Source organism: Bufo bufo, chromosome 4 (assembly GCF_905171765.1).
Source record: "Bufo bufo chromosome 4, aBufBuf1.1, whole genome shotgun sequence".
In the NCBI taxonomy this organism is placed as follows: domain Eukaryota; kingdom Metazoa; phylum Chordata; class Amphibia; order Anura; family Bufonidae; genus Bufo; species Bufo bufo.
In genome coordinates, this window is record NC_053392.1 from 320,392,452 (window position 1) to 320,417,520 (window position 25,069).

Sequence of the window (25,069 nt, forward strand, 5' to 3'; positions counted from 1 at the left end):
CACGGCAGCGTTCAGCTCTCCATCTCACAAACATTTGAGAGAAAGCGTAAATTCTCACCTAGCCACCCTCGATCCCTGGCCCTGAATGCCAGCATTTCTAAACTACTGGCCTATGAAATGCTGTCATTTAGGCTGGTGGACACACACAGCTTCAAACAGCTCATGTCACTTGCTGTCCCACAGTATGTTGTTCCCAGCCGCCACTACTTCTCTAAGAGAGCCGTGCCTTCCCTGCACAATCAAGTGTCCGATAAAATCAAGTGTGCACTGCGCAACGCCATCTGTGGCAAGGTCCACCTAACCACAGATACGTGGACCAGTAAGCACGGCCAGGGACGCTATATCTCCCTAACTGCACACTGGGTAAATGTAGTGGCGGCTGGGCCCCAGGCGGAGAGCTATTTGGCGCACGTCCTTCCGCCGCCAAGGATCGCAGGGCAACATTCTTTGCCTCCTGTCTCCTCCTCCTCCTACTCAGCTTCCTCCTCCTCTTCTTCCACCTGCTCATCCAGTCAGCCACACACCTTCACCACCAACTTCAGCACAGCACGGGGTAAACGTCAGCAGGCCATTCTGAAACTCATATGTTTGGGGGACAGGACCCACACCGCACAGGAGTTGTGGCGGGGTATAGAACAACAGACCGACGAGTGGTTGCTGCCGGTGAGCCTCAAGCCCGGCCTGGTGGTGTGCGATAATGGGCGAAATCTCGTTGCAGCTCTGGGACTAGCCGGTTTGACGCACATCCCTTGCCTGGCGCATGTGCTGAATTTGGTGGTGCAGAAGTTCATTCGCAACTACCCCGACATGTCAGAGCTGCTGCATAAAGCGTTCACACCCTGCCGCTGCTCGCCTGTCTGCGCTACAGCGTAACTTCGGCCTTCCCGCTCACCGCCTCATATGCGACGTGCCCACCAGGTGGAACTCCACCTTGCATATACTGGACAGACTGTGCGAGCAGCAGCAGGCCATAGTGGAGTTTCAGCTGCAGCACGCACGGGTCAGTCGCACTGCGGATCAGACCCACTTCACCACCAATGACTGGGCCTCCATGCGAGACCTGTGTGCCCTGTTGCGCTGTTTCGAGTACTCCACCAACATGGCCAGTGGCGATGACGCCGTTATCAGCGTTACAATACCACTTCTATGTCTCCTTGAGAAAACACAGGGCGATGATGGAAGAGGAGGTGGCCCAGGAGGAAGAGGGGTCATTTTTAGCACTTTCAGGCCAGTCTCTTCAAAGTGACTCAGAGGGAGGTTTTTTGCAACACCAGAGGCCAGGTACAAATGTGGCCAGACAGGGCCCACTACTGGAGGACGAGGATGAGGAGGAGGTGGAGGAGGATGAGGATGAAGCATGTTCACAGCGGGGTAGCACCCAAAGCAGCTCGGGCCCATCACTGGTGCGTGGCTGGGGGGAAACACAGGACGATGACGATACGCCTCCCACAGAGGACAGCTTGTCCTTACCTCTGGGCAGCCTGGCACACATGAGCGACTACATGCTGCAGTGCCTGCGCAACGACAGCAGAGTTGCCCACATTTTAACGTGTGCAGACTACTGGGTTGCCACCCTGCTGGATCCCCGGTACAAAGACAATGTGCCCACCTTACTTCCTACACTGGAGCGTGATAGGAAGATGCGCGAGTACAAGCGCACGTTGGTAGACGCGCTACTGAGAGCATTCCCAAATGTCACAGGGGAACCAGTGGAAGCCCAAGGCGAAGGCAGAGGAGGAGCAAGAGGTCGCCAACGCAGCTGTGTCACGGCCAGCTCCTCTGAGGGCAGGGTTAGCATGGCAGAGATGTGGAAAAGTTTTGTCACCACGCCACAGCTAACTGCACCACCTCCTGATACGGAACGTGTTAGCAGGAGGCAACATTTCACTAACATGGTGGAACAGTACCTGTGCACACCCCTCCACGTACTGACTGATGGTTCGGCCCCATTCAACTTCTGGGTCTCCAAATTGTCCACGTGGCCAGAGCTAGCCTTTTATGCCTTGGAGGTGCTGGCCTGCCCGGCGGCCAGCGTTTTGTCTGAACGTGTATTCAGCACGGCAGGGGGCGTCATTACAGACAAACGCAGCCGCCTGTCTACAGCCAATGTGGACAAGCTGACGTTCATAAAAATGAACCAGGCATGGATCCCACAGGACCTGTCCATCCCTTGTGCAGATTAGATATTAACTACCTCCCCTTAACAATATATTATTCTACTCCAGGGCACTTCCTCATTCAATACTATTTTTAATTTCATTTTACCATTATATTGTGGGGCAACCCAAAGTTGAATGAACCTCTCCTCTGTCTGGGTGCCGGGGCCTAAATGTGTGACAGTGGCCTGTTCCAGTGGTGGGTGACGTGAAACCTGATTCTCTGCTATGACATGAAGACAGATTCTGTGCTGACATAAGGCCAGATTCTCTGTTACAGGACCTCTCTCCTCTGTCTGGGTGCCGGGGCCTAAATGTGTGACAGTGGCCTGTTCCAGTGGTGGGTGACGTGAAGCTTGATTCTCTGCTATGACATGAAGACAGATTCTGCGCTGACATAAAGCCAGATTCTCTGTTACGGGACCTCTCTCCTCTGCCTGGGTGCCTGGGTCTAAATGTGTGACAGTGGCCTGTTCCAGTGGTGGCTGACGTGAAGCCTGATTCTCTGCTATGACATGAAGACAGATTCTGCGCTGACATAAGGCCAGATTCTCTGTTACGGGACCGCTCTCCTCTGTCTGGGTGCCGGGGCCTAAATGTGTGACAGTGGCCTGTTCCAGTGGTGGGTGACGTGAAGCCTGATTCTCTGCTATGATATGAATACAGATTCTGCGCTGACATAAGGCCAGATTCTCTGTTACGGGACCTCTCTCCTCTGCCTGGGCCTAAATGTGTGACAGTGGCCTGTTCCAGTGGTGGGTGACGTGAAGCCTGATTCTCTGCTATGACATGAAGACAGATTCTGCGCTGACATAAGGCCAGATTCTCTGTTACGGGACCTCTCTCCTCTGCCTGGGTGCCTGGGCCTAAATGTGTGACAGTGGCCTGTTCCAGTGGTGGGTGACGTGAAGCCTGATTCTCTGCTATGACATGAATACAGATTCTGCGCTGACATAAGGCCAGATTCTCTGTTACGGGACCTCTCTCCTCTGCCTGGGTCTAAATGTGTGACAGTGGCCTGTTCCAGTGGTGGGTGACGTGAAGCCTGATTCTCTGCTATGACATGAAGACAGATTCTGTGCTGACATAAGGCCAGATTCTCTGTTACGGGACCTCTCTCCTCTGCCTGGGCCTAAATGTGTGACAGTGGCCTGTTCCAGTGGTGGGTGACGTGATGCCTGATTCTCTGCTATGACATGAAGACTGATTCTGCGCTGACATAAGGCCAGATTCTCTGTTACGGGACCTCTCTCCTCTGCCTGGGTGCCTGGGCCTAAATGTGTGACAGTGGCCTGTTCCAGTGGTGGGTGACGTGATGCCTGATTCTCTGCTATGACATGAAGACAGATTCTGCGCTGACATAAGGCCAGATTCTCTGTTACGGGACCTCTCTCCTCTGCCTGGGTCTAAATGTGTGACAGCGGCCTGTTCCAGTGGTGGGTGACGTGAAGCCTGATTCTCTGCTATGACATTAAGACAGATTCTGTGCTGACATAAGGCCAGATTCTCTGTTACGGGACCTCTCTCCTCTGCCTGGGTGCCTGGGCCTAAATGTGTGACAGTGGCCTGTTCCAGTGGTGGGTGACGTGATGCCTGATTCTCTGCTATGACATGAAGACAGATTCTGTGCTGACATAAGGCCAGATTCTCTGTTACAGGACCTCTCTCCTCTGTCTGGGTGCCGGGGCCTAAATGTGTGACAGTGGCCTGTTCCAGTGGTGGGTGACGTGAAGCTTGATTCTCTGCTATGACATGAAGACAGATTCTGCGCTGACATAAGGCCAGATTCTCTGTTACGGGACCTCTCTCCTCTGCCTGGGTGCCTGGGCCTAAATGTGTGACAGTGGCCTGTTCCAGTGGTGGGTGACGTGATGCCTGATTCTCTGCTATGACATGAAGACAGATTCTGCGCTGACATAAGGCCAGATTCTCTGTTACGGGACCTCTCTCCTCTGCCTGGGTCTAAATGTGTGACAGCGGCCTGTTCCAGTGGTGGGTGACGTGAAGCCTGATTCTCTGCTATGACATTAAGACAGATTCTGTGCTGACATAAGGCCAGATTCTCTGTTACGGGACCTCTCTCCTCTGCCTGGGTGCCTGGGCCTAAATGTGTGACAGTGGCCTGTTCCAGTGGTGGGTGACGTGATGCCTGATTCTCTGCTATGACATGAAGACAGATTCTGTGCTGACATAAGGCCAGATTCTCTGTTACAGGACCTCTCTCCTCTGTCTGGGTGCCGGGGCCTAAATGTGTGACAGTGGCCTGTTCCAGTGGTGGGTGACGTGAAGCTTGATTCTCTGCTATGACATGAAGACAGATTCTGCGCTGACATAAGGCCAGATTCTCTGTTACGGGACCTCTCTCCTCTGCCTGGGTCTAAATGTGTGACAGTGGCCTGTTCCAGTGGTGGGTGACGGGATGCCTGATTCTCTGCTATGACATGAAGACAGATTCTTCGCTGACATAAGGCCAGATTCTCTGTTACGGGACCGCTCTCCTCTGTCTGGGTGCCGGGGCCTAAATGTGTGACAGTGGCCTGTTCCAGTGGTGGGTGACGTGAAGCCTGATTCTCTGCTATGACATGAAGACTGATTCTGCGCTGACATGAAGCCAGATTCTCTGCTATGGCATGAAGAGACTGATTCTCTGCTGACATGAAGCCAGATTCTTTGCTATGGCATGAAGAGACTGATTCTCTGCTGACGTGAAGCCAGATTCTCTGCTATGGGACCTCTGTCCAATTGATATTGGTTCATTTTTATTTTTTTAATTTTAATTCATTTCCCTATCCACATTTGTTTGCAGGGGATTTACCTACATTTTGCTGCCTTTTGCAGCCCTCTAGCTCTTTCCTGGGCTGTTTTACAGCCTTTTTAGTGCCCAAAAGTTCGGGTCCCCATTGACTTCAATGGGGTTCGGGTTGAAGTTCGGGTCGGGTTCGGATCCCGAACCCGAACATTTCCGGGAAGTTCGGCCGAACTTCTCGAACCCGAACATCTAGGTGTTCGCTCAACTCTAGTGATTTGTAATTCAGCATAACAACTGACACACCAAATGTATATGCTAGGGCTGCAACGATTACTCGATGTAATCGACACAAAAAAAATTGTTTTGATCATGTGACCACGGAGCCTGAGTGAAGTGAAGCCTATCACTCACCGCTCCATGGTCTCCTGTCGGCAGCACGCTGCACTGTCCTGGGCCTGGCGTGCACACATAGTCAGCGTGCGCTGCCTGACGTCAGGTCCCAGTGCATGTTGGGAAGATGACGCTGCGGTACTTCTCCTGCGGACTCCATATCGGCCAGCCGCGCACCCTGTCAGGAAAGGTAAGTATTACAGGGGGAGGGGGGAACATGGAGGGGCTAATGGCACTGGTGGACATGGCATAGAGGGGCTGATGGTACTGGGGGATATGGTATGGAGGAGCTCATGGCACTGGGGGAGTGGGGACGATGGCATGGAGGGGCTGATGGCAGTGGGGAACATGGCATGGAAAGGCTGAAATGATGGCACGGAATGTCTGATGGCACAGAGGACTGAAGACATGAGGGGCTGATGGCACAGAGGACTGATGGCACTGGGGGAGCCGATGGCACAAAGGACTGATGGCACTGGGGGGAGCAGATGGCAATGGGGGAGCAGATGGCACAGAGGACTGATGGCACGGGGGGGGAGCTAATGGCACAGGGGACTGATGGTACTAGGGGAGCTGATGGCATGGAAGAGGCTGATGGCGCTGAGGACTGACAAATTTTTATAAAGGAAAATGTTCTTTTAATTAGTTTGTTTTCTTATTAGAGTACTCGATTAATTGTTGGATTAATCAATAGAATACTTGATTACTAAAATAACCGATAGCTGCAGCCCTAGTATATACACAATCCCATAGAAAACTATAGGCTCAGTTCTAGCTTCAGTTTCCCTTCAGTGTTTTCTGTACCAGGCCGGACACATCCTTTCTTCTCATGTAATGGAAAGTAGAAGCAATATTTTTGATTTATAATCTCTTTGTCAGGATCTTTATCTCGGTATTGTAAACAGTCTCTAATCTGGTTACAGATTAGAAATCCCTTTGGCAGCATATACATTATTCTCTTGTTTCGACTGTTAAGACAGGAATATTATGAGTAGATTGCGCGTAACGTCCAAGGTTTACACCTCTGCAGACGGCTAAATAACCAGAAATAACACCACGCCGGTAATCCATGGGTCCTTTTTAAATAAGAACAATAAAACACATTTATATGTCAAATATAGATTTTTATTTACAGGTCACATTGAGGCACATTGATATAATGACCACACAGTATATGCAGATAATCCAGTTTTAAAAAGATTTGCTTATGAATATAATATGTGTAGAGTACGTACCACATCTAAAAATAAAGATTAGCTCTGAGATTTAGCTTGATTTTCTTTGGAGCTGAATTTTTTCTAATAAAATTAACAGCAGCTTTCACTTTACAGACATAACATTGCTTGCCTATAACATATATATATATATATAATGATCACACAGTAAATGCAAATAATCCAGTTTTAAAAGGATTTGCTAATGAATATATATGATGTGTATCAACCCCTGTCCATATACCCTGTAAAAAAAGAAATCCCCCATTTGGGAGGAACAGCACCATTTCCCAAGCGGGGTTCTCCACACTTGGAGTCGGTTTTCTATTGGGGACTGAATTAATTGTGAGGTCTGATGTATGGGTCTGCAGTAAACTGAATTAGCTTTAGGAACCCCTCTATTAGTCAGAGAAGCATTTCCCATCCTGAATTCCATGGTTGTAGACCGGTTTTGTGCTTGCTCGCACTGCGCCTTTGTCAGTGCTATTGGGCGATATGCACAATGCATATGGGCTAGGTTTAGTCTGTCAAGTCTGCTACTGCATTGCAATATTAAAGGGAACCTGTCACCGGGATTTTGGGTATAGAACTGAGGACATGGGTTGCTAGATGGCCGCTAGCACATCCGCAATACCCAGTCCCCATAGCTCTGTGTGCTTTTATTGTGTAAAAAAACTTTTTGATACATATGCAAATTAACATAAAAAGAGTCATATCTTACTTGTGTGACCAGAGAAGAGTCATATTTTTAAGCTTTGGCTCATCTCAGGTTAATTTGCATATGTATCAAATCGGTTTTTATACACAATAAAAGCACACAGAGCTATGGGGACTGGGTATTGCGGATGTGCTAGCGGCCATCTAGCAACCCATGTCCTCAGCTCTATACACAAAATCCCGGTGACAGGTTCCCTTTAAAGGGGTTGTCTGGTTTTAGGATAAAATCAGACAACCCACCGGATCAGCCTCCAATAAAGAAATGGTAAAGTACTTACCTGCCGGAACCTATACCGCCACTCCAGTTCCCCTGTGGCCTCTATTTGCCAAGCTACAGTGGTGACGTTACATCGACAACATGCGACCGCTGCAGCCAATCACTAGCCTGTTTGGGTGCACCTCTGAGGCCTGTGATTGGTTGCAGCAGTCATGTGTTGTTGACATATCATCACCGTTGTAGCCCAGTGAACAGAGCCCGACTGGGAGAACTGGAGTGGCAGCACAGGATCCAGCTTTATAGCAGGATGATCCAGAATGTTATGCAGTTTCATCCCGAAACTGGACAACTCCTTTAATGGATTTTAATTTTTAAGATTACAATTTATGAACATAACCAATCCCATCTCACCATTATAAGTTTATAAGTATTATAAGGCCTTTAATTCAGCACGCTTCCCTTCCGAGTATCATCAAAAGCCTTTGTGTACTGATCTAGTCTGCAGTATCCCTGAGTTGTAGGAGGAGAACAGTAGACTGTATCCTGATATGTGCCACAGACACATTCTTCAGAGCCAGATCCTAGAGGTAGTCTATCTCCTTCAGACTATGGGGAGGATGAGTCACACTTAATACCAATCCTAATCAGGGTTACCAGATAGATTTGATATCCCTGACACTATAATGCTAAATGGGTTGGCATGTTTACTTTACAGGGTTTAAGCCCCAGACTTCCCTAAGATCACCAGAATCTTGTGATGCACGGCCTCCTTAGTATCCGTACCCCATAGTTTTCCTGAAAACAGATGACGATTTTCGGTATGGGCTGACACCAGATGATGTTGGGGAGGCTGAGAATGAAACGACTATTGCAACTAAAATTGCATGCATCTTACAAGTAAAACTCAAGGTGCTTACGTGACACCACATTTACAAACTGCACGAGTAGTGGGTCGCACAGTAAGTTGTTGCTGTTGGTAATCAGACTGCTCTCTTTATATATGAAAAAAGCACAATGAAGAAAATCATATATCTACTGTAAATATGACCTTACATCACCCTCATATACAGGATAGAAACATATGATGCCACATATAAATGTCGTCTTTTAGGTGTTAAGAAGGAATACTCATAGAACAATTCATTAAAGTGGTTTTCCAAGATCTTTTTACTTATCCTGTGGATAGATCTGCTGTTTGAGAAGGCAGTAGCGCCACGGTCTTCTCACAGCGTTCACTAGGCCCTGTGATGACATGTTCATCGGTCACATGGCCTAGGTGCAGCTCAGCCCCATACAAGTGAATGTGGTGAGCTGTCATACCAAGCACTGACGCTATCTAATGGATGGCGCTGTGCTTGGCGAGCACAGAGAAGGCTGCAGTGCTTACAGGAGTGCTGGGGCCTTCTCAAACAGCTGGTTGGCGGGGGTCCCAGGTGTCGGACCCCCAACGATCCAATACTTGAACTATCCACCTGTATGGGGTGAAGTTGCCATTAATATATTTTTACCAATAAACTGCAGTAAATATGGCATCCGTGGAACTGTATAAATAATTTAACAGCAAAAGATAAAATCAGTGCAACTTTTTACTGTTCTGTCACACAACACGGGCCCAAGTAGAGTACCACCAGCGAAGCAACAATCTTATGCAGATTCCTTTATGTATAACCAGGAGAACCTTCTATGCTTCATGCATCAAACCTTCATATAACCTGCTCCACAGTGGTGATGGGAAGTCTGAAGAACAGTTTGTCCAGATAAAGAACAGTCACTTTTTTCTCATTTGCACTGGCCTGTAAAGTACACACTGGGATATGTAATATAATAGACTATATCTAAACAAATCTTTCATAAAATAAAAGATATGCTTGGGAGCTCAGAACTCTGGACTCAGAAACCATTTGTACATGTGTATCGCTGACGTATACCCACTGACTGGGAGATGATGTGGCTCTGTCCTTCAGTACTGCAAAGAAAATGAAAGGTAAAACATTTCCATCATAAACAACTTAATTATTGATGTCAGTACATGTACAAACACACAGTTCTACTCTCCTATGTATTGAGCATTTCTGTGAAAATTGCAGAAGTTCCAAACTAAATAAAATTAGATTTTTGAACTTACCGTAAAATCAGTTTCTCGTTCAATGCATTGGGGGACACCGTACCATGGGTATATGCCCAGCTACCACTAGGAGGCACTAGACATCAAAAAGGTAGGCTCTGCCAGGTTGGCTATACCCTCTCCACAGCACTAGGTTATTCAGTTTGTACCAAAAGCAGTAGGAGAGAGAAACAAGGGCACAGAACCAACATGTCCTAGACCAGGAAATGAAAAGAGAACAGCAACCCGGAGATAGGGAGAGAAGTAAAAACAGAGGGCGGGATCTGTGTCCCCCAATGCATTGAACGAGAAACTAATTTTACGTTAAGTACAAAAATCCAATTTTCTCGTTAATGGCATTGGGGGACACAGTAATATGGGACGTCCCAAAGCAGTCCCCGAGGGTGGGATAGAAATCTCATGCAAAAAGAAAGGTGCACAGGTGCAGAAAAAACACGTTACCCAACAGGACCAGGAGAAACTCTAGCAAACTCCACCCAAGGTGGGAAAAATAAAGCGCTAGAGGATAAGGAGCAGGGCCAGATTTCCTGCGCGAGAACCAACAGTTGACCAAGAGTGCACTAGAGAGACAGAGGAAGGATCCAAAAGAACCAGGGCTCCCCCTGAGGAAACACGAGAGAAGCACAGCAACATCTGTTGGTAACGACCTAGCACTCTGCATATGGAAGGACGTAAGTTGAAGCACTGGAGGCTAAACGCTTGAGAGAAATCATAAGACTCACAAGGGAAGGGAGTGAGCCTCCTTTCACAGCAAGGAAGGGGGAAAAAATAAACACTTATGAGAAGGAGGGAACCCCTTCCTGCTAGAGAAAAAAACTGTCAACCCCTGGGAGGGTGGGGGGGGGGGGGGGGGGTCCTAGGTAATGGTCAGGAGAAGGGAACATAAAGACCTGCTTCCCCTATAGAAGAAGCGAGGAACAAGCCACTGAAAGACATAATATCGCTGTGAAATGTAAGACCAGAGATATCCCTGGCCACCTTAAGGGTACTTTCACACTTGCGTTTTTCTTTTCCGGCATAGAGTTCCGTCACAGGGGCTCTATACCGGAAAAGAACTGATCAGGCATATCCCCATTCATTCTGAATGGAGAGTAATCCGTTCGGGGTGTCTTCAGTTCAGTCATTTTGACTGATCAGGCAAAAGATAAAACCGTAGCATGCTCCAAAAGAGGAAAGACTCCGGCCCAAAAGTGACCAATACAATGTAAACTGCAAACCATAGCACTAAACAACTGGGAATGGAAAGAAATATTAGAGTCTCAAGAGGGCAACAAGCTTATGAGGACCCAGGAGGGAAATGGACCAAACCGGGCCCAAAGAAGCAGCTGTCATACCAAACCTGTGCAGTCGGAATGTCACGGGAAGCTTCCCAAGAAGGGAGCGGTCAGCTAGATGGTCTACGAACGAGTGGAATCAGGGACTCAGAGCAGGATTACCCAGTCAGGGGCCCAAGAAGGGTCCACAGAACCGGACCACCTAAGGACAATAGCCAGAAAATCAAGTAAACAACATCGGCCAAGAGTGACCAACCATTCCAAGTGTAGTCACTAGCAAACTGTGTAACACTGTCCCAGAAGGGGCAAGTACGGCAGCGTGGATTTGGTAAAAGAATCGCCAAACATCCATATGTCAGAAAGGATGCAGAAGTCGGCAGGGGAACCCGGGGGGAGTCTACAATGACCTGTAGAAAACCAGCTACCGGGTGAGCGCAATGAAACCCCCAGGGAAGGAACTGACAGGTGGAGAGAACGGCCAGACCCAAGGGAACGGCCCTTCTGACATGTAGCACAACTAATCAGAAATCATAAGGGAGTACCAAGAACACCCGGACCAGGGCAGAACTACGAGACCATTTTCGATACCAGAGCAAGCAGCGGAAAGTCCACCCACAGGTAGGTGTGTGGCACTCACTAGTCCTGTCACAGCCATATCGGAGAGGACGTCCAGTGAAGGCATTTGTCCTTGGCCACCCAGAGAGATTCTGTATGGTGGAGGACATCCAGCGATGACCCGAAACTGCAGTAGCGGCTGGTACTCCCGCTGCGTACTCCTGCAGGATAGAACATCCAGTGGTGATCCCTGTACTCTGCCAAGACTGTGCTATGTAACTCTGTGAAAAAAAACTAAGAAGCAGTAATAACAACGCGAGCACTCCATCAAGAAATGGGGTAACGCGGCTGTGCAGCATGCAGTAGTACTTTACAGGGTTGACAAAGAACAATGCTAGCATGCCAGCCAACAACCTGTCCACGGGGAAAGAGCAGTTGTCTGGTGTATAACATGACTGGGAAGTCTTGTTAAATAGTGCTGTGTAATGAAGTCAGGCGGCACAGCGTACTGGTTGAGGGGTGCTCGGTTTATGTGGAGGTAATCCCAAAATCAGAAGAATGAAAGAAAACCGGCACTCCCAAAAATCTTTGCTGGTGATAGATTTATTGGTCACTCATATGTGACTAATATGAGTGACCAATAAATCTATCACCAGCAAAGATTTTTGGGAGTGGCGGTTTTCTTTCATTCTTTTGTTAAATAGTGCGTCAGGCAATGAGGAAAAATCATTCCTAGTACAGACAAAGAGAAGACTAGAGGGCCTGGTTCAGGAGGAACTGCACCTGGTGTCAGATCTGAACAGGCCAGCAATAAAAAGAAACCAACAAAGCAACTATAGTCTGCCCAGGAAGGGGGGAAACATATGGATACCAGGTATGCCATGTATGCTAGAAGCAGAAAAGAATGATGAATACAGCATCAGGAGATAAAAACATCACTCCACGTGAATGTGGGGCCACATGATTGCCTATCACAGACCAGAGCCAGGGAAGGGAGGGTACGCCCAGTAGCCGTATGAGCCGCAGATTGTACCAATAGGGCATAGCTCCTGGAGATACTGCAAATACTCTGCCTATAATAGGAGTAACGTGGCTGCATGGTGCTCATTATAATGAGAGTGGAACATAGCTACGGCATTGGAAATGCTACAGTATATGGAGGCTGTACAGGTACTCTACCAATAGGGGAGAATACGGCTGTGTAGTGCAGACTTAAAACCAGACAGGTGTAAAGGGTACAGCATCAGGAGATGGTACCGGAACTCCATTTAAGAGGGGAGCGATGCCTGCATGGTGCGCACTAGAACCAGAGAGATGTAATGGCTGCCGCATTAGATGGCCTCTATACCTCGCCTGGTAAGGGAGAAATAGGGCTGCATGGTGCAAAATAGAACCAGAGAGGTGTAACTGCTACAGCAAATCTGGAGATGATACAGGTACTCTACCTCTAAAGGGAGCAATGGGGCTGCATGGCGTACACTAGACCCAGGCATAAGCAATGGTTACAGCCTCTGGAGATGGAGCACCAGAGAACCAGACAGGAGTACTGACTACAGCATCTGGAGACGGTACAAGTACTCTACCAATGAAGGGAGCAACGTGGCTGCATGGTGTACCTATAACAAGTGCAAAGGCTACAGCCCCTGGAGATGGAGCACCATAGGACCGGACAGGTGTACAGATTACAGCATCTGGAGACGGTACAAGTACTCTACCTATGAAGGGAGAAATGTAGCTGCTTGATGCACACTAGAACAGATAGGTGCAAGAGCTACGGCAATTGAAGAAGGCCTCTATACTGGCCTGCAGGGGGAGAATACAGCTGTATAGTGTACTGTAATGGCTACAGACACTCACTCTGGAGAACCAGGGCTCCCTCTGTATATATGATTGCGTGACGCACGCTAGCACCAGAATGGCTGATTTGGCTACAGCGCCTGGCGGGAACACTCTCCGAACACTACGAGGGTCTGTAGAATATAGCCCCTGGTACAGACAGTGCTGGGTACAGCATTTGGCAGTGGTACAAGTACCCCCCTGTGAAGGGGAAGGCGTACGTACTTGGGACACCACGTAGGTGTGCCGGCATGCTAAACACCTGGCGGGCTGATTTACCAGTGTGCAGCCAGGGGAGCGTTGTCTGAAAGTCCGATAGAGGGGATACCAACCCTGAAGAGGAGAGGTTCCTCAGTGGGCATTAATCTTTAACCACCCAGAGAGAATCTGTATGGTGGAAGACCGCCTGATGCTCTGTTACCGAGAGAGAATCGGAGCAGAGGTGTCCCCCGAGGCAGGACATGGAATGGCAGGGAAGGATTTGTAACCAGCCTCAGACCCCGAGGATAGATGTGACAACCCGAGGTAGTCTGCGGGACCTAGTAAAGTGTGCCCCATCCGCGGAAGGGTTCCTGGGAGGGCAGAGGTGGCCGCAAGTTTGGGCAGGCAATCGGTGCAGCCATAGATTTGGATAGTCGGACAGGATTCCCTATGGCATGGGACAGGGAAGAGGCCCAGTCAGGAGAGACCGACACAGAAGTGGGTCAGGGCAACATGACCGACACAGAATTAGGTCAGGGCGACATGAGAGGGCTGGGGTAGGGGTGGGGGGCTACCGGTCACAAACAGGGACAGGAAAACCGCGCAAGTGGTGTCTTTATGACCCGTGCACGGATGTCACCCCAGAGCAGACATTACTAGAGGTCAGTTACCTCAGAGGTCAGAGGTCCAATCCCCTCAGAGCAGTCCGACTGCCAGAGAAACACAATCACTGGAGGGGACTCGGAAGCCGAGGGGGAGGCTGGGAAGGGAAGAAAAACGCCAGCCAGAGGCGGTCTTACCAGACCCCAGGTGCTGACTCCCGAAGAGGCGCTGCAGCAGCTGCAGAGGGGACCAGGGAGGTTGCACAAGAGATAACAAGATGGAGGCATCTTCTTCCAGGCAGAGGCTCCGCCCCCCCAACAGAAAAGCCTGCGCCAGGCCAGGTTAGGAAGAGAGGGTAGCCCCTCCCATAAGCTGGGAGGGGCCAATGAGGAAGCCCGGGAAACCAAGGAGGGGGTAGGACGAGCGCGGCCTAGCTGGCCCAGAAGCCGGGCCTAAAATAGCTGGAAGGGCCGGGGAGGGAGCCAGGAGGGCCATGGAGGGAGCCAGGAGGGCCACGGAGGGAGCCAGGAGGGCCACGGAGGGCCAGGGAGAAGAGAAGAGGAGAGGAGAGCCCTGGGGGGCTCTGTTTTCCCATCCCCCCCCCCCCGGGAAACAGGGGGGTAGAAGGCACCCAGAACCCCGGCTAAGGAAAACCACCCCCAGGCCACAGAGGGAACTAACCTGGGGAACCCCAGAGCCTTGGGGCAGGACAGGGACGGGAAAAGATACTCACCGTCAGACGTCTTCGGGTACCGCAGGGTCACCCCATCGGCAAACTCAACACAGGGACTGTGGGAATGCCGGCATGCCACTGGGAATGCAGTAATGGGGGACTGGCGATGGTAACAGAGTACGCGTCCGCAGGGGGGCAACTAAAGTGGAAATTCACGATGGAGCCCCATCCTGCAGCAGGCAGAGACCTGCAGAAGTGAGAAAAAAAGAATAAAAATAAAACAATAAAAAAGCAGCAAGACCTGCGAAAAAAGAGCAGGTCATATCTGCCTCCTATGGACACTAGACTAAGACTGAATAACCCAGTGCCGTGGAGAGGGTATAGCCCACCTTTTTGATGTCTAGTGCCTCTTAGTGGTAGCTGGGCATATACCCATGGTACTGTGTCCCCCAATGCCATTATTGAGAAAATATTTTTTATATATAATCTACTGCTTCTCTCAGTTAAAGGGAGTCTGTCTGTTTCTTTCTGTCCATTAAACTAATTACAGCGTGGGGTGGTGGACTGAAACAGATGTAGAAATATACCTGTGTGACCATGGAGAGAGATTGCTGAGTTTGCAAGTGCCCAATGGGTGGTCCCGGGCCTGGCAAGTGCTTTGGCTGAGGCAGAGTTTTCTGACACTACCCTAAATGATCTTTCCCCTTGAAAGGATCCAGTCAGGAGCTTCATTATCCCTAAACCATGGGCAGGATGAAATAAGGACAAATCCCCTCTAAATAAACATCTATGTTTTACACTGAAACACTGTGGCCTGAGAACATGTGGCGTCCGAGGTACTGGCATGTGAAATGAGGGTTACTGTGTCAGGACCTGGAGCTTGGAAACCCCCAGAGGCATCATTCGAGGCAGAGCGAAAGACAGCTACAGAAGCTGGTGGAGTCAGAGACAGATTGTTGTACAGCTTTGTTGTACAACAGATTGTTGAACCAGCGGGAGCCATTATTAACACCACACCATCTTAATAAGCAAATGGGGCAACTAGTCCTCAGTACAGTGGTGAACTTGTTTAGGGGCAAACGTAGTACTGCTATAGTGATGCATAGCATGTGGACGTGTGATCAATGTCTTTTCTTCTTTTTGGAATTTCACCTTAGGTCCTTGCTTTTTCTCTTGGTACCAGCACTCCTCCCATTTGTCATTTTTAATTAGCAACTTGTACAAGTAGAGTTGAGTGAACCTGAACTGTAAAGTTCGGGTTCGTACCGAACTTTAGGGTCTTCGGCACCCGGACCCGAACATTTACATAAAAGTTTGGGTTCAGCGATTTTTATGGCGCTTTTTGAAAGGCTGCACAGCAGCCAATGAACAAGAGTCATACTACTTGCCCCAAAATGCCATCACAGGCATGCCTACTATTGGCATGGCTGTGATTGGCCAACTGCAGCCTGTGACCCAGCCTCTAGTTAAGCTGGAGTCACGTAGCGCCGCCCGTCACGCTGCTCGGATTAGTGTAGGGAGAGGCTGCAGCTGCTGTGAGGGAAAGATCAGGGAGAAATCTTATCAAGCAAAAGTGTTTTGTGGGTGCAGTGCGCAATTTTTTTTAAGCCTGCCCTGAGCCAACTACTGCTGAAAACGAACTTTTTTTCTTCAGTTAGTCAATATCAATACATGATCGGCAGCCATTTTATGCAACGATAGTGCACCTGCACAGGCTATCTGCATGTCTGCAAGTCCAGAAATACGGCTTTGGCATACTGGGGTGAAAAAAGCCTCTGATATACTGCACATCTGGGATTAGACAAGCATAAGTGACTGTCACATTTAGGACAGAAATACAGCTTTTTGGTTAGGGTGAAAAAAAACCCTCTAATATACTGCATATCTGGGATTACACGTGCATAAGTGACTGTCACATTTAGGCCATAAATACGGCTTTGGCATACTGGGGTGAAAAAACCCTCTAATATACTGCACATCTGGGATTACACATGCATAAGTGAGTGTCACATTTAGGCCACAAATACCGCTGTCATATAGAGTTTAAAAAAAATTATTGAGTGCAATACCTTACATCAAGGTTTTTATTGGCGGTTAATTATTTTTAACAGACTTAACCACTTTTTACTTTGCTTTGTAAACGCTAACTATGAGGAAAACATCTAATAAGGGACGCGGTCATGGTCGTGGTGGTGGTGGAGCCTCTGTTGCAGGGAGAGGACGTGGCCGTTCTGCCACAGCTACACGTCCTACTGAACCTACTACCTCTAGTCCCAGTAGCCGCCAGAATCTACAGCGATATTTGGTCGGGCCTAATGCCGTTCTAAGGATGGTAAGGGCTGAGCAAGTACAGGCGCTAGTCAATTGGGTGGCCGACAAAGGATCCAGCACGTTCACATTATCTCCCACCCAGTCTTCTGCAGAAAGCGCACAGGTGGCGCCTGAAACCCATGCCCATCAATCTGTCACATCACCCCCGTGCATATCGGGGGACCTGTCTGAGCCTCAAGTCATGCAGCAGTCTCTTATGCTGTTTGAAGACTCTGCTGGCAGGGTTTCCCAAGGGCATCCACCTAGCCCTTCCCCAGGGGTGGAAGAAATAGAATGCACTGACGCACAACCACTTATGTTTCCTGATGAGGACATGGGAATACCACCTCAGCACATCTCTGATGATAACGAAACACAGGTGCCAACTGCTGCGTCTTTCTGCAGTGTGCAGACCGAAAAGGAGGTCAGGGAGGAAGACTGGGTGGAAGACGATGCAGGGGACGATGAGGTCCTAGACCCCACATGGAATGAAGGTCGTGCCACTGCCTTTCAGAGTTCGGAAGAAGAGGCAGTGGTGAGACCGAGCCAACAGCGTAGCAAAAGCGGGAGCAGGGTGCAAAAGCAGAGCAGCCGTCTCCAAAACAGTTTGCTTGCTACTGGCCACCATCACCAGGGACCGAGCACACCAAAGGCAGCTTCAAGGAGTTCCCTGGCATGGCACTTCTTCACACAATGTGCTGACGACAAGACCCGAGTGGTTTGCACGCTGTGCGAGGCATTAACGTTCTGAACCTTAGCACAACCTACATGACCAGGCATCTACATGCGAGACACGGGCTGCAGTGGAGTAAGCACCTTCAAAACCAAGAAAGGGCTCAGGCCCCTCCTGCTCCCTCTTCTGCTGCTGCCTCCGCCTCTTCCTCCGCCTCTGGAGGAACGTTGGCACCTGCCGACCAGCAAACAGAGGATGTGCCACCAACACCACCTCCGTCACCAAGCATCTCCACCATGTCACACGGAAGCGTTCAGCTCTCCATCTCACAAACCTTTGAGAGAAAGCGTAAATTCCCACCTAGCCACCCTCGATCCCTGGCCCTGAATGCCAGCATTTCTAAACTGCTGGCCTTTGAAATGCTGTCATTCAGGCTGGAGGACACGGACAGCTTCAAACAGCTCATGTCGCTTGCTGTCCCACAGTACGTCGTTCCCAGCCGCCACTACTTCTCCAGGAGAACCGTACCCTCCCTGCACAACCAAGTATCGGATAAAATCAAGTGTGCACTGCGCAACGCCATCTGTGGCAAGGTCCACCTAACCACAGATACGTGGACCAGTAAGCACGGCCAGGGACGCTATATCTCCCTAACTGCACACTGGGTAAATGTAGTGGTGGCTGGGCCCCAGGCGGAGAGCTGTTTGGCGCACGTCCTTCCGCCGCCAAGGATCGCAGGGCATCATTCTTTGCCTCCTGTTGCCTCCTCTTCCTACTCGGCTTCCTCCTCCTTTTCTACCACCTCCTCATCCGGTCAGCGACAGACCTTCACCACCAACTTCAGCACAGCCAGGGGTAAACGTCAGCAGGCCGTTCTGAAACTAATGTGTTTGGGGGACAGGGCCCAAACCGCGCAGGAGTTGTGGCGGGGTATAGAACAACAGACCGACGAGTGGTTGCTGCCAGTGAGCCTCAAGCCCGGCCTGGTGGTGTGCGATAATGGGCGAAATCTCGTTGCAGCTCTGGGACTAGCCGGTTTGATGCACATCCCTTGCCTGGCGCATGTGCTGAATTTGGTGGTGCAGAAATTCATTCACAACTACCCCGACATGTCTGAGCTGCTGCATAAAGTGCGGACCGTCTGTGCGCGCTTACGGCGTTCTCATCCTGCTGCCGCTCGGCTGTCTGCTCTACAGCGTAACTTCGGCCTTCCCGCTCACCGCCTCATATGCGCCGTGCCCACCAGGTGGAACTCCACCTTGCACATGCTGGAGAGACTGTGCAAACAGCAGCAGGCCATAGTCGAGTTTCAGCTGCAGCACGCACGGGTGAGTCGCACTGCGGAACAGCACCACTTCACCACCAAGGACTGGGCCTCCATGCGAGACCTGTGTGCCCTGTTGCGCTGTTTCGAGTACTCCAGCAACATGGCCAGTGGCGATGACGCCGTTATCAGCTTTACAATACCACTTCTATGTCTCCTTGAGAAAACACTTAGGGTGATGATGGAAGAGGATGTGGCCCAGGACGAGGAGGAGGAAGAGGGGTCATCTCTAACACTTTCAGGCCAGTCTTTTAGAAGTGGCTCAGAAAGAGGATTTTTGCAACAGCAGAGGCCAGGTACAAATTTGGCCATCCAGGGCCCACTACTGGAGGATGAGGAGGAGGATGAGGATGGGGATGAAGCATGTTCACAGAGGGGTGGCACCCAACGCAGCTCAGGCCCATCACTGGTGCGTGGCTGGGGGGATACGGAGGACGCAGACGATACGCCTCCCACAGAGGACAGCTTGTCCTTACCTCTGGGCAGCCTGGCACACATGAGCGACTACATGCTGCAGTGCCTGCGCAACGACTGCAGAGTTGCCCACATTTTAATGTGTGCTGACTACTGGGTGGCCACCCTGCTGGATCCCCGTTACAAAGACAATGTGCCGTCCTTAATTCCCTCACTGGAGCGTGATCGGAAGATGCGCGACTACAGGTGCACGCTGGTAGACGCGCTCCTGAGAGCATTCCCGACTAACGCCGAGGGACAAGTGGAAGCACAAGGCGAAGGCAGGGGAGGAGGAAGAGGTCGCCAACGCAGCTGTGTCAACGCCAGCACCTTAGAAGGCAGGGTTAGCATGGCCGACATGTGGAAAAGCTTTGTCACCTTGCGGCAACAATCGGCCCCAACTGCTGATATGGAGCGTGTTAGCAGGAGGCAGCATTTGAACAACATGGTGGAACAGTACCTGTGCACACGACTACACGTACTGACTGATGGTTCTGCACCATTCAACTTCTGGGTCTCCAAATTGTCCACATGGCCAGAGCTTGCCCTGTATGCCTTAGAGGTGCTGGCCTGCCCTGCAGCCAGTGTACTCTCTGAACGTGTTTTTAGCACGGCAGGAGGCGTCATTACAGACAGACGCAGCCGCCTGTCCACAGCCAACGTGGACAAGCTCACGTTCATTAAAATGAACCAGGCTTGGATCCCACAAGTCTTGTCTGTACCTTGTGTAGAATAGACATTTATACCACCATCAAACATACATTCTTGTACTCAAGTCAAGTGCAATGATTCTTTGTTTTCTTTTTTTTTTATTTGTCCCAATATTTTGGGGGCTACCTACCCCAATAAAAAATAAACAAAAACATTGTTGGCTACCTCCTCCTCCTCCATTGCTGCCTCCACCTACAACACCACATTCACCGCCTCCTCAACCTCTGACTCCATATCCACCTCCTTTTCCGAGTTTAATTTTTAGTTATTTTATTTCATTTTAAGTTATTTCCCTATCAACATTTGTTTGCAGAGCAGTTGCCATGCTCTTAAGCACATTTTACTGCCTTTTACATCCCTCTAGCCTTTTCAAGGACTATTTTAGAGCCATTTTAATTTTTAAAAAGTGCCAATTTTAGTGCCCTAAATTGAATAAATTCTTATTTTCAATTGTCGGGTGACATTTTACCATTTTTGGTGTATACAAACCCCTGCTGTACCTGGGTGACAGGGGCCTAAATCTCTCAAAATCCTCTGTTGTATTGCTGGGTGACATGAACCCCCTTTTGCCGTGAATGAACCGCTGCTGTGCCTGGGTGACAGGGGCCTAAATCTCTCAAAATCCTCTGTTCTATTGCTGGGTGACATGAACCCCCTTTTGCCGTGAATGAACCCCTGCTCTGCATTGCTGACAGGGAACTAAATTTTGTGAAAACATCTGTTACTGATCGGAAGATGAGCGACTTACAAGCGCACGCTGATGATGGCATTCCCACCTGACAGCGGGGGCACAGTGGAAGCACAAGGCGAAGGCAGAGGAGGAGGAAGAGGTCGCCAATGCAGCTGGGGCACAGCCAGCACCTGAGAAGGCAGGGTTAGCATGGTCAAAATGTGGAAAAGCTTTGTCAGCCTTGGAGGTGCTGACCTACCCTGCAGCCAGTGTATAGTGTGAACGTGTGTTTAGCACGGCAGAGAGCATTATCACAGGCCACAGCCAATGTGGACAAGCATACGTTTATTAAAATGAACCAGGCATGGATCCCACAGGACTTGTCCGTCCCTTGTGCAGAATAGACATTTATAACAGCCTCAACCATCCATTCTTGTACTCAAGTGCACTTATTCTTTGTTTTATTTTGTTATATGTCCCAATATTTTGGGGGATACCCCAATTAAAAAAAAAAAAAATAACAAATCAGAGTTGGCTACCTATTCCTCCTTCACCGCCGCTTCCACCTACACCGCCACGTCAACCTACACCGCCACATCCACCGCCTCCTCAACCTTCTACTCCTAGATCCAGATTGTTATTTTCATTTTTTCTGTATTTTATGTTATTTTAAGTCATTTCCCTATCCACATTTGTTTGCAGAACAGTTGTCATGCTCTTAAGCACATTTTGATGCCTTTTGCAGCCCTCTGGCCCTTTCCAGGACTATTTTAGAGCCATTTTAGTGCCCAAAAGTTCGGGTCCCCATTGACTTCAATGGGGTTCGGGTTCGGGTCAAGTTCGGGTCCCGAACCCAAACTTTTTTTTAAAGTTCGGCCGAACCTGCCGAACATCCAGGTGTCCGCTCAACTCTATGTACAAGGGTTAAAACATTCTTGGTTTCAGTTAAGTTTCTGAGACCACATGGAAAGTTGAGCTTTTGACATCTGTACACATGGTGCGGTACTGCATGGTTGCTGTTATTGCTGTGGAGCTGTGCCTGTGGGTTGGTGGGGCCCAGTGGCAAGTGGGTTTTAGTCTGACAGCAGGGGTGCTGTTGGGCTGCCGAGTCTCACCACCTTCTGCGCTTGTGGCAGCAGTCACCACGTAGTGCTGCACCAAATTAGAGTAGGGACCCAATCAAAAAAGGTCACCTTGATATTGTGAATGGGCTTATGCATCTATGCATAAATGATGCTGAGAAGCAATAGATCAATTCACAGCATATGGATGTGGCCTTCATGTCTTTTCTTCTTTTTGGAATTGTACTGTAAGAATGAGTGCTGTGTTTGGAGGAAGTATGGAGACACACTTACAGGTGGCTGTACTAGAGTAAGACCTCTTTCATATGAGCAAGTTTTCCGTCCGGGTGCGATGTGTGAAGCAAAGGCATAGCATCCAGGCTGAATCCTGACCCATTTATGAGCATGAGCGTTGTTTTTCACACATTATTTCTGCGTTCAGGAAAAACTGCAGCATGTTCTATAGTGTGCATTTTTCACACAGCTCTGGCTCCATAGAAGTGAATGGGGCTTGTGTGATGCAATGTGTTTTTCACTACTGGTTGCTAGAAGATGTAGATTGTTATTTTCAGATTATTTTTTTTCATGCACGTGAAAAACACATTCAGCACCTGGTGTTACACGCTGTACACACACCTGGGAAGTCAGGTAATTCCTAGGAAAGGTATCCATTTACAAGAGGATGGTGCACAAATAATGCATAGACAGGCTATGCTGCGGTAAGGGGTTGCCTCCATTTCACATGAAAGGTTCAGGAAAGAGCCAGCCATCGTGAGTGCATCCTGACAACTGGATTATTTGTGATGTGCTGCAGTCCTCTGGGACCCAGCAAGAGCCTGCTGATATTTCTGCAACTGTTCAAGTGAAAGTCTGGGTAACTCCAGGATTTTAATATTGATCACCAAACCTTATGAGCATCTGTACAAGATCGGCAGGGGTCTGTCCCACAGCTCCATCTACTGTACAACAACTGCAACGTTGCGGTTACCAGCCGTTCATTACATAATGGACTGAGCTGCATAGTTCTGGCGCTGGAGCTATTGTGGAACAGCTCATCGGCAGGGATCTCGGGTGCCAACCTGATACTGAAGGCCTATCCTGAGGATAGGCCATCAATATTAAAATCCTGAAATACCCCTTCAAACTTGTGTACATGTCTTTCTGTGAGAAGCAATAACATTTTTGTTCCTGCACCAAGTGTCTGCGTCATTTCGGTGGGGTATAGCCCCTGACAAGATGTCCAGTAATACTGAAAGGACAATCACTTAAGATACTGACCTGATGAATTCTTGCCACCACTGATTATTTCAAATGGCTTTTTGGAAGGCATCCTGATCTTCACATATGCAACATAATGTCCTCCTTTCATTGACCCACTGTGCTCTACTACTCCGTATAGACTGTACAGAATGCACTTTTCTTCGGACACATTCTACACAGGTGTAAAAAGAAAGGGTTTTCTTATGAAAAATCTTTTCAAGCACCAAACTCCACAGTGAAGAGAAGATATTAATGCTAATAAATTGTGCCATGTTGTGAGACACTAGTAGACAACCCGCTATGCTCTGGTTGTTCTCATTAGATTACAATATGCCTTCATGAAACACCATTGATCTGTTTAGGTGACTTTGTGCCAAGAAGCAAATTACTTCACTTTTGCTCTTAGAGAAAATAATGACTGGCACAGCCACTGAATTTGGCCATACGATACATTTTAGATGGCTTCTTTGCCTACTGCATGGCTGTCTGGATCTGCAGTAGGTGCCCTGTCTTACTGAAGATATTTATCCATCGTGGCCTATAAGATCACAGATATGTTTCAGGCAATCAATAAATACAATTCTCTATAATAAAATTTCAGGTTCAGCAAAGCATACAGTATAAACTAACAGTTTGTGTCACAGCAAGTCACTACGTTATTGTTGCATACCTTGCAGTTCACAGAACAGAATGGAGCCAAGTCTAATATGAATGGAAAGTCCACATGCCTAATGATTTTACGGAGCATGAACCCATTCTGCAACAAAACAAATGCCATCACTCATACTTTTCCACAGTGGATGAAGTTAAATTTTCACTAACTTTTCACAAATCAATTCTATAAACGACTAAAAGAAACTATGCAATATATCTTATCAGAGAAAAATGCCTTCTTCTAGAGATATCAGCCGTTTCTTCCCCTCATTTTCTAAAATAACTTTATCTCTGAAGTTCATGAGTAATTTGTCTTGGTGAGATCTGGTGCTCATTGAAAGATCAGATTACATAATCCCATACCAGTCCATGGAGATGGGTGGGGAGAGAAGTGACCAAGAACTCAGTGAGAGAGGACTCCACCAGACACCAAAGAGACTGCTGCAGCTAAGTAGGAAGGTTATATCTGGGCCCACATGCTTTATTCATATCCATACAGGACAGGTCTCCTCTATAATGTCCTACATGATCCTGGGAGAGCTTCAGAGTGAGAGAAGATTAAGAAGCAGATTCTCCTCTACTTCCTTTGCGCAGTGGATGGCAGCTAGTCTCCACCCACCAGATCTGGGAGAACGGCAAACTAGAGCCAGAGACTGCAGAGGGGAAACCTGCCAAAATATGACAGATACAAGCTGTACAATGGCCAGAAGTAGTATTATTCCTTATGCTGTACTTTTGAGTAATGCAAAGGCTACATACACGTTAAAAGAAACATGTGCAGTACTATGACTATGATGAATCTACACCTTTGTATGCACAGCAATAGATGTATGCATGGACACTGCATGAGCATACAAAATGTGTGCCCCAGTATGTCCAAAGGTTTGCATCATACCTGACAGAATCTTTTCAAGTGCAAAATGAGGTTGGCTGGCACTGAAGATATCAAGAGCTGTTTTCGAGCATTGGTGTACACATGATCTTGATTCTCCTCTACAAGAAGTGGAAAAAATGTTAGGTCAGAAATAAATATCTGCAAATATAGAAAATTCCAAAGGTAGCCTAAAGATTGAAAGCCAATAAACCAGACATCTAAATTCCCTGTAGGTTGTCCTCAATGCTATTCAAAATATTCTGGCAGTCTTTTTATCATGCAGAGGGCATACTATATGTATGTTCATCTGAATCTCAGAAAAACTTTTAAAGGAATTTTCCATGAATTTGATATTGATATCCTATACAA

General features: G+C 48.6%; 1 protein-coding gene across 1 annotated transcript in view; it reads right to left on the bottom strand.

Moving 5' to 3' along the window:
• Positions 1–7,429: 7,429 nt before the first annotated feature.
• USP45 (ubiquitin specific peptidase 45) overlaps positions 7,430–25,069 on the bottom strand; it is a 170,451-nt gene continuing 152,811 nt past the window's right edge. The window contains exons 15-18 of the mRNA XM_040428797.1: positions 24,722–24,819; positions 23,843–23,929; positions 23,191–23,344; positions 7,430–9,409 (exon numbers count right to left, since the gene is read on the bottom strand). Of these exons, the coding sequence (XP_040284731.1) occupies positions 9,279–9,409; positions 23,191–23,344; positions 23,843–23,929; positions 24,722–24,819 (470 nt within the window). The 3' untranslated portion in view covers positions 7,430–9,278. The remainder of the gene's footprint in view (positions 9,410–23,190; positions 23,345–23,842; positions 23,930–24,721; positions 24,820–25,069) is intronic.